We start from the raw sequence: 15,769 nt of genomic DNA on the forward strand, positions 1-15,769 counted from the left end.
AGTCTAGTGATATTACAGTTTCTTCTTTCATAGTTTTAATTTTTAATTTTGAACTTTATTTGTCCAGTCACTGGTGATGTTACTTTGATCACTTGGTTGAGAGTGTGTTCCAGGTTTCTCTGTGGTGAACTTATTTTTTCCTGTGAATTTTTTCCTATCAGGGCCACAAAGCCATATTTCTGTGGCCTTGCCCTTACCTGCTTTTGTGGTATTGCAGTCCTCCTCTCAAATAGTTCTGGGAGTCTGCAGAGCTTGTGGGACCTGAGGGGCCTGTGCTCCTTTAAGCAATCCTCTTGCCTTCATGTCAAGCAGCCCTCTCTTGCTGCTAAGGTTCACTGTGGGAATGTCTCCTGTTACTGTGATGCATTTATTTTTTCAGTAGTGTTTGTTGAATTCCTTCTGTCTGCTAGGCATTCTGTAGATTTCAGGCATGTAAAATAAACAGAATGTAGAAATTGCTGACCTCACGGAGCTTAATGTCTAGTAAGAGAGACAGGCAATGAAAAAAATAAACCATTACGTATCTATCAGGTGGTGGTTTGGACTGTGGAGAAAATAAAGCAGGACAAGGAGTATTGGGAATGCTATGGATAGGGGTGCTTGAGTGAGCAGGTAGAAGTTTGTATTTATAAAAGGTGATGAGGAAATCCTCTCTGGTAAGATGATATTTGAGCAGTGACCTGAAGGATGTGAGTGAACAAGCCATGTGAATATTTGGGGAAGGAACACTGCAGGAAGAGGGAGTGGTGAGTGTAAAGATCTTGAAGTGGGAGCATGCTTGGACTGTTTTGGTAATAGCACAGAGCTTAGCATGGCTAGAACCAAGTGCGTGAGCTGGTTAATGGTGGAGGTAGAGATGGGGGCGAGCCAGGTGAGGCCTTGGAGGTCATAGTACTGATTTTAGGTTTTACTGTGATGGATATGGGAAGACATACATGAGTTTTGAACGAAGGATTAATATGATTTGATTTATGCTTTGGGAGGATCACTGACAGCTGACTTGAGTAGACTGAAGTGGGTCTAAGGTGGGAATCAGGAGACCATTTTGGAGACGTGTTGCAGTGATCCAAGAGAGGAATAGGTTTTAAGATAGATAGTAAATGTTCATTTTCACACTGTCTAGAGGGTAGGTAAGATGTTGGAATTAGAGATATAAATTTGGGACTCATCAGCCTGAAGATGTTATTTAAAGCTATGAGTCTAGCTGTGCTATCTAGAGAGTAATAAAGTGGTTCTTGCACTTCAGAGGAGTTCAAGAACACATGGCCAGTGAGATAGTAGGAGAACTCTTGAGTAGTGACCCAGAGGCCAAGTAAGGAAAATGTTTCAAAAAAGAGAAAATGAGTAACTTCAAATACTGTTTTTAGAGTCAGATGAAGACCTGTGTCATGTGGGAAATTACCCTAATGCAATGGTGTACTCCAAGTATACTACCAGGCAAGTTATCCCAAAGGTTATAGAAAAAAAGGCTCACTGACAAAATGTTCATATCACATGGTTTATTAAATAAATGTGAAATACTTGCAGAGAAGCAAGTGAAAGGATATGGGATTAGTTGACACACTATGTCCTACCGTTTCTGTCATATTCTGTTGTTCACACAGATCCCTAGTCAAATGTAGGAGAGGTCATTGCAAGAAGGTTAATACCAGGGACACTGATCACTGGGGGCCGTCTTAGAGGCTGCCTACCGCAGATGCAGGGGTTATATAGCGTGCTAGTGTGCTGATGGAAGTGACCAGCAAACAGGGAGAGTTGACAATTGATGGTGTAAGGAGAGAAAGAGGTATAGTTACTGGAGCAAGGGCTTTGAGTACAGCGCTAGAGGGGATGGGATCCAACACCAAGTAGAGAGATTGAGTACATAAGAGTAGCCATAGTAACTGGAGGGAAGAGAGGCTATGTGGATACAGATGTAGGTAGGTTGTTAGATGTGGTGATCAGAGCATGTGGAAGTTATTTTTCAAATGCTGCTTGTTTTCTCAGTGAAGTAGGAAGCAAAGTCATTAGCAGAGTGGAGATGGGGAGCTGTTAGAGATTTGGGGAGAGAGAGTTTGGTGTAAAATAGTTATTTGGGGAAATATGTACATAATATTGTGTGTGTATATACATACATATATATTTACACATGTTATGTATTATATATATTATTGCCAGACAGCAATAAGGGACCACTCGAGATTAGTGGTAATGAATATAAACTGAGACCAGTCAACATGGTTGTGTGTATGTGTGTTTTTTCTCTAGGCTTGGTTCAGATTCCTTGGAGCAGGTGCAGAATAGGTGAACATCAAAAGTAGCTGCTCTGCTGCCAGTGTTTGTGGTATTTTTCACCCCTGATGATCACAAATACTTTACCACTGCTTATATCTATGAATGTCATTGCTGACGTGTGATGCAGGCATGACCAGTACTGTTGACCTATTGTGCTGAGGGCGCTAGCTCCACTTCATAGGTCATGAGTTTGACTGTGGATGTATTTTTAAGGCCAGCAAAGTATTTTTAAGCAATTGAATTGGTCGCTAACATTTAAAACCTGGGAGATTTTATTTTACACATTTTGGATTTCAGGCTTCTCTTGAAGTTTTGGCAGCAGTAGATTTTCACCCTCTTAGGGCGACAATCTGCTGGAGCTGAATAGGGCTGCCCCCTGCTGGTGAGGCCTACAGTCTCCAGTTCACCACAGTCCTCTCCCACATCACTTAATCATTTTTGTGAGTTGCCTGGTCCCTGGAGGTATTTGATTGTATAGTTCCTCATCGCTTTGAGGGTTTGTCTCTTGCTCCTGGAACCCAGCCTGCTGAGGCCTTGTGTTCTCAATATCCCACAGCTGTAATAGTAAAGCAACTATTTTACTGTAGCTCCTTCCTTTAGGACTCAGGCCTGAGTCCACTGGGGACCAGTACCACGTACAATTCAGAAAGCACCCTCTCCTCTGTCCTGTTTTCTTTGATTCAGACTTGTGCCCTTTGGACTTTTACTTAATACACATAAATTCTCTCCCAGTAGATTCATTGTTCAAATGAATGTAGGTTTATGGAAGGGCACCCCATTAGTTCCCTGATATGCCTAGAGCTGTTAAAGGTTCACAGTGGAACCTGTGCTTCAGAGGAATAGCCAGGTATGGCAAATCTACCTTCTTTCTAAGATAGCTTTGATTTTTTAGAAACAGCCAAAAAGTCTTTCTCAGTCACGACAGACAAATAAGATGATGAAGCTGAGTGGTAATTCCATTTAGGTCAAAAGCAAGTTGTGTCTGTAAAGTCCTGTAGCATATTTTCTTGTGTAACTCATTTAACTGGCTCTGATGGTGGTTTAAGTTCGAAGTATTTTTCAGCAGATGTTAATAATTGCTCATTTTTCTTCCAAAACTAACTCATTAGAATTGGAGAGCTATTTTTATTATGGGAAAAGGAAGAAGGGAAGACAAGGAGAGGGAAATTAGTGCTCCTGAGTGCAATGCTTTGTAAGCTTTTTGAGAGCATGCTAATATGTGGAATAAATAAATAGGGAAAACTGAATAAATAGGGAAGCAATAGTTTTATTCCTCTGTAGGTGAATCTTTGTGTTGTACTATAGTTGCTTTGTTGGTAGTATTGTGAATTCTGTGAACCGTAGATATTTTCAAAGTTAACGATGAATCTTGTTTTTTTTTTTTTTTCCCCTGAGGAAGATTAGCCCTGAGCTAACATCTGCCAATCCTCCTCTTTTTTCTGAGGAAGACTGGCCCTGAGCTAACATCCATGCCCATCTTCCTCTACTTTATATGTGGGACGCCTACCACAGCATGGCTTGCCATGCAGTGCCATGTCCACACCTGGGATCCAAACCAGCAAACCCCGGGCCGCTGAAGTGAAACGTGCGCACTTAACCACTGCGCCACTGGGCCGGCCCCATGAATCTTGTTTTTTTAATGTTACTGTTTTCTTCCTCTAGTATAACTAATTTCCCATTTCTCTTATTAATTTTGGAGTTTCTGTTGTATGATTGTGATTATATAATTCTTTCCTCTCTCACTTTCTTAGTAGAGTTAGAACTAATAGCTTCAAAGATTCCGAGTTTTGGAGATTTTAAATTATCTGTTTTGGCTTAGAAGAGAAGTGTTATTTACATTAATGTATTTTTCATAAATGTAATGAATTAAAGTAGTGATTAATATAGTATTCTAATAAAATTGTTATAGGATGTTTGTCAGTAAATATATCAATTACGGTATTTGTGTCCTTTTTAATGTAATTTCCTCTAAGTCATTTTTGTTCAACTACTGGTCCAAAGGATTCCTTTACCAGATATCACTGAGTAGTATGTTTGAGAAGGGGTTGTTTTGATATGGACATACTCCTGACTTTCCATTTAAGTATTTTTTAGTAATATTTGGATGACATCAGCAAGAAATTAAATCGATTAGTAGATCTACGAAGAACTTTTATCTTTCACTAGCTTTAAATCAGCTGAGACTACTAATAGAAAAAGAAAAAAACCAATAAAAACCCTGCTTAATAACCTTTGGTTAGAAGATTGAATTTCTCTTCCGGGAAAGAGTAACGATGATAATTCTCAATATAATAATGCGCAGCCTAATCAGTGGATGTATTTCCTGGAGCCTTTTTGGGTCATCAGAGTCTTACTGACATTGTTATGCACTGCTGCCAGCCTTTGTTAGTAGAACCTGGCTTGAAAAAATGAGAAGTAATGACAGGTGACCTTGACCAGGTAACATAGGTGTTTTGTTTTTTGTCTCTGTCTAGGTACACTATGTTCTTAATCCTTTTTAATTTGTCTTTCTTCCTCCAAAATGGAGTCAGCAGCCTCTCAGAAGTAAAGTGTCGATCCTTTACTTATTTTTCCAAATAGGAGCTTTTATGACTACTTAATTATTTTAATTTTTAAGGTCTTTCTTCCTATGTAAATGAACTATTGCTGCATCTAAAGTAAATAAGGTTTAAAAACTGTTCGAGACCTCATTTAACGTTTAAATTAAAATGTCACTCTTAACCTATTTCAGTAGTTTTTTAAAGCTTTGATACTCAGTGTGGTCCATGGATCCATAGCATTTAGCAGTAGCATCTGTATCACCTGGGAGCTTGTTAGAAATGCAGACTTGCAGGCCAGGTCCCTGACTTTCTGAATCAGAATCTGTATTTTGGCAAGATCCCAAGGTGTTTCATATGTTCATTAAACTGTTGGCTCCATTGATAACATAAAGGAGTGGCTTTGCAATGCTTACCAGGGTATTTCCACTTTAAGATTTTCAAGACTAGCATTGGTCACATCCAGCATCAGTTTACTCCAAAGGATAGAACAGAAAAAACACAGCTTTCCAGCAGGGAAGCCTCATGGCTTCCTCTTTGTGAGAGTCTCTGTAGCAGTCTCTACAGCAGGCAGCTCACATAGTTATCTGGGAGCTATCTGCTTTGGACTCTCCCTGCTCCACCAAGTGACAGCTCAGGTAATGAGATCCGCATTAGGTGGCTGTAGGCGTCACCCTGAAGTGGAAGCTTCATCCTATACAGGATTCAGCATATCTTGTAATAGTGCCATAGTCATGTGTTCAAGAGACATACCCCATTACGAGAGTCAGTACACTCAGGGAAGCCCAAGTCAGGTATCCGATCAGGCATTTATAGTTCCTCTCAGTTCAAATGCAGTCTGCCACTGAGAGGCATTTTTATCATAAGCAGTACTTCCAAGTAATGCAGTGGATGTTCTATTCTTATTAGGTTTTCAGAGGAACAGAGGTGGAAACTTAACCGGAGGTCAAATTCTAAAGCACCAGGGGAAAGGATTGACAGAATCTCAGGGGCTCCTACTAGTTCTCTATACCCCAGGACTAAGAGAGACAAAGGGCTCTAATGTGTGAGTGCCTCCTGGACCTACCTTATATTGACGTTAGCAATAGCTATTATTTACATACCCCACTGAAAGTTCTCTTTTGTATCATCATTTCACACCCTCTACCCCCAACCCACGCCTGGACTTACCTATTACTATCTTCTTAGGGCCCATCAGTGTTTCTGCCTCTTTAGTGTTGCTCTTGTTACCACCTAGGGAGGATTGAAGGGAGAGATTTGAGGAACACACCTTTCTCTATGGATTTAATGTAAACATGAACTGCTATTTAAATGAATGTCTTTGTTACTTTGATTCTATAAATATTTAAATACAAGACTTTGTGCTTGGAAACTGGAGGACGCATAGATACAATCTCTGCTGTCTAACAGCTTATATATTAGTAGGGGAGATAAGACATGCAATAAGATCAAGTAAAGTTTTCTAAGTGAATTGTAGATTCTTTGCTATGGGTGCAGTGAGTGCAGCATACTCTGTATTGATAGAAATAGGTGACTCATGAGTCACTTCCTTGCACTAAAATATATAGTACTGAATACATTGTATTTAGCTTATTGCTTTTTAGTTCTGTGAAATTTTAAGATATTTATTGTTTTTTACCATATTTCATACTATTAAATTCCTTTATAGGCTGTTAACCCGGATTTTTCCTTGCATTTAGCAATCACTCTTTTTCAAGGCTCCTTTTATGTTCTTGCCTTGAGCATTATATTACTCTTTGTTAAAATAAACTTGTCTAAGGTAAGATTACTTTGTATTTGTATGTACAAATTATATTTCTTGTGAAAAATATTTTCAGCACAGAATCATTAACATTGTTTATTTTTAGAAATGGCTGTCAAACGATTGAGAGATATTTTGTGTATGTATAAAATGGATATAATCTGATTTATTTTTTAAAGAGAAGGTGAAGGAAAACTTTGATGGGTTTGTGGTTGTTTATCCTGTGGTAAAGGATCAAAGCAAATACTTTTTGTTCTATTTGTTGCCAGTCACGTGAATTAGAGATAAAGAGTTGTTTAGAGGTATAGTCTTGAGCGAGTGAAGCCACTTTACCTACAGATGCATTGTAATCTACGAATATCTTGCTAAATTCCTGTGTTTTATGTGTAGTCAGAGTCTAACTGTGCTGCATGCTTTGTTTCTGCCATGGTTGTGGCTGATATTTGGGTGGTGTACAAAATAAATATTAATGCTTTTTAGTAATAGAGATGCTTTCTCTAGTAGTCTGACGTTTTCTCCAACGGTCTCAGATTTTGTTATGGAACAGTATCACTTGAGGTGTTTGTTCTGATTCAGTAGGTCTGGGGTGGGGCTCTAATATCTACAGGTTTAAAAGGTTCCTTGAGATTCTCATGCAGGAGGTGGGGAGGATCACCCTTTGAGAGGCATGGGTTTAGAAGGAAGTAAAAATTGAGGGAGAAAAGCAATTCTGCAGTGTGGGTGGATGTCTTGCTGCCAGTGTAGGTCATGGCGGGGAGCCAGGGCAATGTAGGATAAATTATACTTTCTGATATAAGACAGATATTAGACTCACAAAGAGGTTTTTAAAAATTAAGACTTTTTCTTTCTCCAAGTGCTTGGGGCAAGCACAGGCAAGAAAGGACTAAAGCAAAACTCTGAGGACAAAAAACAGTGGTCTCAGAGCCAGTAGAAGGTTGAGAGTCCAGGCAGGTGGGAGCTGGGGTGGTGCTTTCTGAACAGATGTGCCTCTTCTTGCTGCAGCTCCCCTACTGTCTTCAGGGCTGATTTTTCTGAAATGCCTCTCTGTTCATATCCCCTCTTGAAAATCATTCTTCCATTTAGAATCAAGTCCATGCTCACGGCAGGACTCTTTTAGATTCCATACGCTGCCAATTTGAACGACTTACCTTTGTCTCCAGTGTTTGGGGGCTTTCACATATGCTCTTCCCTCTACCCAGATTCCTTATGTTCCACGAATACAAGCTCAGTATATAGGTGTTAAGTCTGTGTTTTACCACTGTCTTCTTGTTATTAAGAAGTTTGAGAAATCTTTTTTAATTCATTAAAATATTTCTTCTTAAATATAAGTAATATATGAATAGATACTTATAGAAATCGCAAGTAGGGAAGTATGTAACGTAGAACAGTGAAGGACCTTGTTACTGTCACCCTCTCCATCTCAATTCTACTTCTCTTTGCATAGGGAATCACTGTTAACAATTTGGTCTGTATTCACACCTCTCTTTCTCTGGTACCCTTCACCCTCCATATAGGTGTTGTTCATTGAACATTGTTTTATTACATAAATACATTTTCACTGTAGAGCATATCAATATAAATGAGCTAAAGAAAACATCTCCCATAATCATGTCAGCTAGAGATAAACATGCTCTAAACTTTGGTGTGTATTCTTCCAGACTTTTCTTGCTTTTTCATGTGCATGCACAAACATATTTTTTAAAAAATGGAATGGTCAATAATATGCAAACTCCTCTTGTAACCTCTATACTTTTATTATCACCATGATTCCACCCGCCTCCCCATCCAGGATTCATTCATGTATCATGCGTTGCATTTGGTATCATATCGCTTAGTCTCCTTTAATCTAGAACAAATTTTCTTTTTGTGTTATTCATGACGTCGATGTGTTGAAGAGTCTAAGCCACTTTTTAGAATGTCTTGTAGAATTGATGAAAATAATAAGATTAATAAGTTTTCACATACTAAGGTAAATGGGAAAGCTGTTCTGGTTTAATTCTGATTAGCCTAAAACTTGTTTTTCCCAGAGCAGCCTGACTTATGGCCCTCCAAACACATATTGTACATCTGCTTGAAACATTTTCCCAAAGCAAAGAATGTGCTCTTTAAAGATAGTGATGAATATCTCCCTCTGTCTGATGCCAATAACCAGCACTTCTTTGAAGATAAGCTTTGCTTCCTAGAAAACCAAGGTCAAGTTGACCTGCTGTGACATGCTAAACTGCAGCAAAACATCTCCTTCTGATTTCAAGAAAAAAAAAAATATATATGTATATTCCTGTCATGCTTGATGTATGTTCCTTGTTCTGAAGCAGTATATAACATGCTAGAAGTCACGCTTCTCCTGAGTGCTTTCTTTCCTGCTGGAGACTGCACTTCCGGGTTAGTCCTCAACTTGGCGCAGATAAACATCACCTTATCTTTCTAATCTATAGATTGGTTATTGATTATTTGTATCAACAGAATGTTCCTCAATCTAGATTAGTCTGATTGTCTTCTCATGATTAGATTCAGTCTAAAACATTTTTTTGGTAAGAGTACTATGGTGGTGATGTTTACTTGCGATTCCTCATATCAGAAAACTTACAATGCCAGTTTATTGCATTATTGGTGATATTTACAGTGCTGTCAATCAAACCTCTCCATTTTAAAGCTTTTTTTCTCTTTGTAATTAATAAGTAGTCTGTGGGATAGTAACTTGGAGACTTTGTTAATATCCTGTTCCCCAACAGCCTTCTACTTGGTGGTTTTAGCATCCTCGCCAGAATCGATTATTATATTCTTGGCTGCAAGATGGGGATTTTCTAATTCTGTCATTCCTTCTGCATTTATTAGGCAGCATTTGTCTTGCAAAGAACTTTTCTTCCCCCTTTTTCCCTTTCAGTATTACTGTGGGCTCATATGTTATCATCTATAACCTGATGGCTCTTTCTGATTCTTAAATTGTCCAGATTTGACCAGTGAGAGCCCCTTCAAGGCAGGCTCATGTGTGCATACATATGCATGCATGTTCTCTCTGTTTCTTTAAATAAATGAAATAAATACCGTGGGATTTTTCCTGCAACTTGCATTATTTCACTCATCTGTTAATCTTGAGATTCTTTTCATGTGATCTGTTATTCTTTTTAATGGGGTGCATAGTTAGCTATAGAATGGTTCAACCGTAATATATTTACTTTTATTTTTGTTTCTAGTTTTTACTTATATATAGTGCTAACAAATATGTATCATATATTCATGTAATAATTTCTGTAGGATAGAGTCCTAGAAGTGAAATTGCTGAATCAAAAGATAAGTGCATTTAACTTGGAAAAAACTTTGCCAGACTGTCCTATAAAGACTTTACTTATGTTCTTACCAACAATGTATGAACTACTTGATTACACTGCATTGTAGTAAATTTTCTTTTCATCTTTTGGATACTATCTCTTTATTAAAATATGAGTTCACTTTATTATGAGCAAGGTTTGGTATCTGTGGCCATTGCATTTTATATTGTTACTTGCTGTACATTTCCTTTGTCATTTCTTAGTAATTTTACTTGTCTTTTTCTCATTGACTTATTAGAATTCTTTTTTGAATGTTAATCCTTTGTCCACTATAGGTGTTATGAATGTTTTCCATCCTTGCAAATATTTTTCCCCCCTATGCTGTACCTTTTAACTTTGTGGTATTTTTCATGGTTTAGAATGTTCATTTTTTGTACAGTCACATCTATAGATCTTCCTCTACTACTTTTTATGTTCCAAAATGAATTTTTATCTAAAATTAATTAGTCCAGAGAAAGGAAAATTTTGTTAAGCATAACAGGAAGCTACTGTTGCTAGGGTTTGTTTATTTTTTTTAAATCCAGATGCTCAGGTGACAGACTTTCACATTGTTAAGTCAGCCATGCAACTTTTCCTTAAACATCTCATGGTTAAACCTGAACTTCTTGAATACTTTATTGTAGAGAAAGCTATTTGCCCATTATAATATAATACATGAATATTAAATAAAATGTCGGAAATCTGGAATAGAAAGAAGAAAACCTTCTCTGATAGTACTACTATCCAGACAACCATAGTTAGTGTTTTGGTGTGTTTCCTTTGTCTTTTCTTTCTTTTCCTTCTCCTCCTCGTTTTTTTTTAAAATGTGCTCTTTAAGTATCATAACTAAGAGAGCTTTTAAGTTGAGATTTTTGATAAAAGATAATATTCCAAATGTTGCTTATTAAATCAATAACTGTCTAATTACTTTTCTGAATATGCATTTCATCTAAATCTAGATAAATCTCTTTCTTTTTGAAATCGAAGGGTTCCAACCTGTCACTTAGTGTAAACACCTTTGTGACAAGATCTTGTAACTGACTTGTAATAGTCGGGTGCCACTGACTGTGATGTCAGTTATCCTGATATACTGATTGCACCGTGTCTGAAGAAAAATGTCAGATATGTGTCATTAATGCCAGAGCATTAGGTAGTGCACTTGCCAGCTGTTATCCTTAAGTTTAGTTGCTGTGCATTAGATGAGGTAAGGTCTACTAAGAGATGTTCCCCCACATTTGTTTATTTTTAAGTCTACTGTTAGCCTAGCCCTAGCCCATTTTCATTTCTTAATGTATGCAAAAATACACCCTCATGAGTGTTTACAGAGTAGTAAAGTATGTTCAAGTTATAACCGTTTGTACTTTATAAGTCAGCAGGCACTCTGGTTCCTTGATGCTTTAGGATATATTTGTGACAGGTATTGTGCGTGTTATAAGTTCTTCTTTTCTCATAAACAACAATATTACTCACTTTAAGATCTTTCTTTTAGTAGTTTTTATAATCAGATCTAGTGATAGGATGTTAAATACAGAAAAAGTGTAGTAAGTTTTTAAATGGCAGCTTGTGTGTTCTTGTTTTTTTCCCTTCTATACTGAGAGATGATTGGGATAGATGTTATTAAATACATATTGCAGATGAGATAACTCAGTCTTAGAGGTGTGGTTTGTCCCAAGTTACATAGTTAGAAGGTGGAAGACTGCAGGCAGGTCTTCTGGTCCCCTGTGACAAGTTGAATGGGGAAAATTTACACTGGTTTGGATTATCTATACCTTTGGTTAATTCAAAATAATTGTAAACGCTTTACATATATATATATATACACTTTTTTATGCCTTTTTTTTTTTTTTGGTGAGGAAAATTGGCCCCGAGCTAACATCTGTTGCCAGTCTTCTTCTCTATTTATTTATTTATTTATTTATTATTCTCCCCAAAACCCCAATACCTAGTTGTATATCCTAATTGTAAGTCCTTCTAGTTCTTCAATGTGGGATGCCACCATAGCATGGCTTGATGAGTGGTGTGTAGGTCCATGCCTAGGATCCAAACTCACAAACCCCGGGCTGCCAAAGTGGAGGGCGTGAACTTAACTACTACGCCACCAGACTGGCACTTGTTTTTTCTTAAATACGATTTGTGTGGGTTGCAGGTGTTACTCAGAGGTTAATCCTAATTAGATAGTCATAGAAACACATTTTCTATGTTTACTCATTTGAAAACATGATTAATCCATATGAAATGGATTTTATATATCTATAGATTTTTTGTTTTGTATATTTACCCATATAAGTAAACTTTTTTTCCATAATCATATTGAAGATGCACTTTTTGCATATTCTACTCATAGGTAGAAGAGAAGAAACATTGTTTTATGATAGTGTAAACTGTTTTGTATGGAAGAAAGAAAAAAAGAATTTAAAATGTATTTAGTCATTAATTAAAATGGATTAGAGTGGATATAAAGTGCTGGAACTTTGGTCTAGAGCTGAGTAAACCCAACAGCTATGGCAGAGAAAGATGGGAAAAGTGGCAGGTGAAAGGCAAGGAAAGAACTCTCTAAAGGTAATAACGGTGTGGGACATTTTTCAGGGGCAGTGAAGCTGAAGAAGAAATACTTACCCACTTGCAGGTTGCAACGTAGGAATTTCCTAGGAGAGTCCCTTAGAAATCATTCTTGAGGTTGTTTGTAGGTAGTTTAATCTCTGTGCAAATGTTTGCTTGTGTGTAGTATATTCTTTAAAAATAGAATTGAAAATTTCCTTTCTTCTAAAGTGTGAACTGCTGTGATTTACCTTGATTTTGTTGAATGAAATAAATAAAAAGGATAACCCCTTGGGGCTTTATTATCTTAGTAATTGCCTACTTTGTGTGAAGACAGATGAAAGAATTTGCTTCAACAGAACGTTATTTTGTAAAGAAAATAGATTTTTTCCTTGTATTATTGTGTAACCCTTTGAGAAAATAGATTGACTATTTTTATTGTTTTGTTTTATGATTTTTCTTTGAATACAGCATTTTGCTTACTGTTGCTTTTACCAAGAAATTTTCTTTTATTGGTGACAATCAATAATAGCTGCTCCCAAGAAGAAAATTGTTTCCTTTTAATTTTACGATTTGTCATTTTAAAACATATATCTAAACAGAAGTGATGAAGATGATGATTAACAGCCACAATTTAATGATATTAAAGAAATTAATGAGTTTTGATTCCTTTGCTATCTTGTGTACTGTAGCTAGCTCCTTTAAAATCCATTCTTTGGCATTCTTTCATATGACTTTCAGATTATGTTAAGTTTCACTATTATAAAGTCTTTGTATAGCATAAGGATGACAGTAATTATGGGACTTGCTTGAGGCAACTTATGTAAGTTATAGTTGCAAATCAACTTTAGTTTTTTGCCTACTTGGCTATTTTAATTATAATATATATTGAGTGGTAATATTGTGTGAATAAAATACTTATACATGACTCTTGACCTGTTAATGACATCTGGTAAATTAATGTTGATACTTTAAAATTATTTACTTGTTGTATATGGTTCTTTTTTTCCTGAGTGATTTGTTTGACTCTGTATTTATTTCTGTAGTGGTGTATTTTAATTTGGATATCTTTGGTGGTTGTAACAAGGCGCTTTCCAGTTTAGGCTCCTGTTGTCTGTGTAGTGTATAACCAGGTCAGATAATCACATGACCTTACATTGGGGCATATAAACTTGTCTAAGTCGTGAAGCCTTTTGAGAGATGATTGTTGCTTATATATGTTTCTCACAGTGATTTTTCTAATGTCTTCAGTTTATTGGAGGTTACTCTGGGTGCCCCTTAGAATTTGGCACTAAGACTACCCTCTTAGAATAAACCTGGTCAGAAGTGTCCTGGGATAGTTGATATTTGGCTATCTATAGAAGTGACCTATTTGAGAGGTAATAAATATGTCTTAGGAGATCAGAAAAATGCCCATGCCTAAGGATGACGAGGGCATACATCTGGACTAGAATTAAGTTGTAATCTATTTCACTACTATATATGCATTAAATTGTTTCTCTGAGGGATGTTTTAACGTGAGGGTGGTGTCTTCCTTTCTAGAAGAATAGAAGTTGGAATATATAAAGTTGGTGTGTGTCCAGCATCATTTAGGAAAAAGAAAATATTTAGGAGTTGTGACTATTGTAGTCACCAGAGAAATACTTTTTATTATAAGCCATCAGTAGTTCAGCATGATTTTTTATAGTCTGAGTGAAATTATCTCTCAACTCTTCAATTCCCCTTTATTGAATTCCATGATTATTAGTACTTTGTTGGTGCCAATGCATTCTTCTTGGTATCTTTATACTGAGAAAGAATTATTCATAATGGATGTGACATCATTTTCTGGTAAGTTTAGTTGGTTTTTCAGGCACTGAGAGCTGCTTCAACACTGAGTTCACCTTGACAAAATTGAGTTTCAGGAATTTTAACGATGAGAACCTGATCGGACCAATATATTGACAGTGATGTCCTGGCCTGAATTTCATGTTGGTTTACATCTTTGAGATATAATCTACTTTTGTTAAGCTCAAAATCAAGGAAAATCTTTTTGATTTTATAAAAATTTTAGACAGATATTTATAATTCCTTTAAATATAATTTATACTTCCAGACATGTTTATTTGAGTTAATGAGGAAACTTTGGTTTTGATAATTGGAAAATAGTTGAAGGATAATATTTTCTACTCTAAAATGTAAAGAATTATGCTGAGTAATCCTTGTTTGGTATGTTCATGAGGATCTTTAAACATTTTTATCATGTTATCTGCTTAAATAATTTAACTCCTCCCGGATTATTGAGTTTTTAGTGAATGAGAAGAGGAAAAAGAGAGTAATCTCTTGTTTTCATTCATTTCAGTTATGGATAACTTTTTACAGAAGATAGAATTGTAATGTTTAAAAAGATCTAATACCTCATATAGCTAAAGTTTGGTTGGTTCAGTTGTCAACGAAACTCAGCTTGTCTGATTCTAGTCTGAACTATTCAAGTTGTTCTATAGCCGTCAATTCTATGTGTGTGTGTGTTTCTGTACTATTTTCCTTCTACTAATACTTACTTTGCATTTATGATTGTATCAGTTTGTGTTTTGGTATGCCACCTCCAAAATTAGATCAGAGGCAAATTTGTATGTTTGTTTTGCGTGAATCTGGTCTTCTATATATATTTTAATGTTCAGTACAAAGAGAGCTCAAGAAATATTTACTAATCCATAGCTCTAGGGTCAACCTGATTTCTTTTTAATGAAAAGTCATATTTAAATATTATTTTATTAAAATAATTTTTAAAAGAACTATAAATTTTTCCCCTCCTATAATGCTTTTCCAGTAGGTCTAACACTATTTTAAAAAGTCATTTATTTTATTATGTGTACTGTGGTAGGTGAAAATGTATTTTTTTATAAATTGATTGCACTTTTGTGTTTTGATGTTAATATCGTTCTTATAACCTATTAGTTTTTCAGAATTTTTCCGTTTCCCTTCCCTTCCATTTTTCTTTTGTGATTTTATACGTCAGTTTAAAAAAATCAACTATTTAATCGTACTATTTTTTTTTTTTAGGTTGTTATGGAGTTGATGGAGAGAGTGACTCTATTATGAGTTCAGCTTCTGAGAACTCCACTGAACCTTGGTTTTGTGATGCCTGTAAATGTGGTGTTTCCCCTAGCTGTGAACTGTGTCCTAATCAGGATGGAATTTTCAAGGAGACAGATGCTGGAAGGTTGATGTTATAATTCTGTTGGGTTAATATGCCTGCTTTATAATCTGTCTTCTTCTATAATATACTTCTGTCTACTCTATTCTTTTATTTATGATTTTCTGAGTTACACACTTTCGTTTGATTGCTTCTTTGTATCTTCTTGGCATAG

General features: G+C 36.2%; 1 protein-coding gene across 6 annotated transcripts in view; it reads left to right on the forward strand.

Moving 5' to 3' along the window:
* PHF14 (PHD finger protein 14) overlaps positions 1-15,769 on the forward strand; it is a 200,625-nt gene that overhangs the window by 16,723 nt on the left and 168,133 nt on the right. For all 6 annotated transcript variants that reach the window (XR_006889821.1, XM_046670112.1, XM_046670111.1 and 3 more), the window contains exon 5: positions 15,462-15,621. Coding sequence is in view for 5 of the 6 variants with exons in the window: in XM_046670112.1 (XP_046526068.1) it covers positions 15,462-15,621 (160 nt within the window). In the remaining variant the exon portion in view is untranslated. The remainder of the gene's footprint in view (positions 1-15,461; positions 15,622-15,769) is intronic.

Source organism: Equus quagga, chromosome 8, assembly GCF_021613505.1.
Source record: "Equus quagga isolate Etosha38 chromosome 8, UCLA_HA_Equagga_1.0, whole genome shotgun sequence".
Classification (NCBI taxonomy): Eukaryota; Metazoa; Chordata; class Mammalia; order Perissodactyla; family Equidae; genus Equus; species Equus quagga.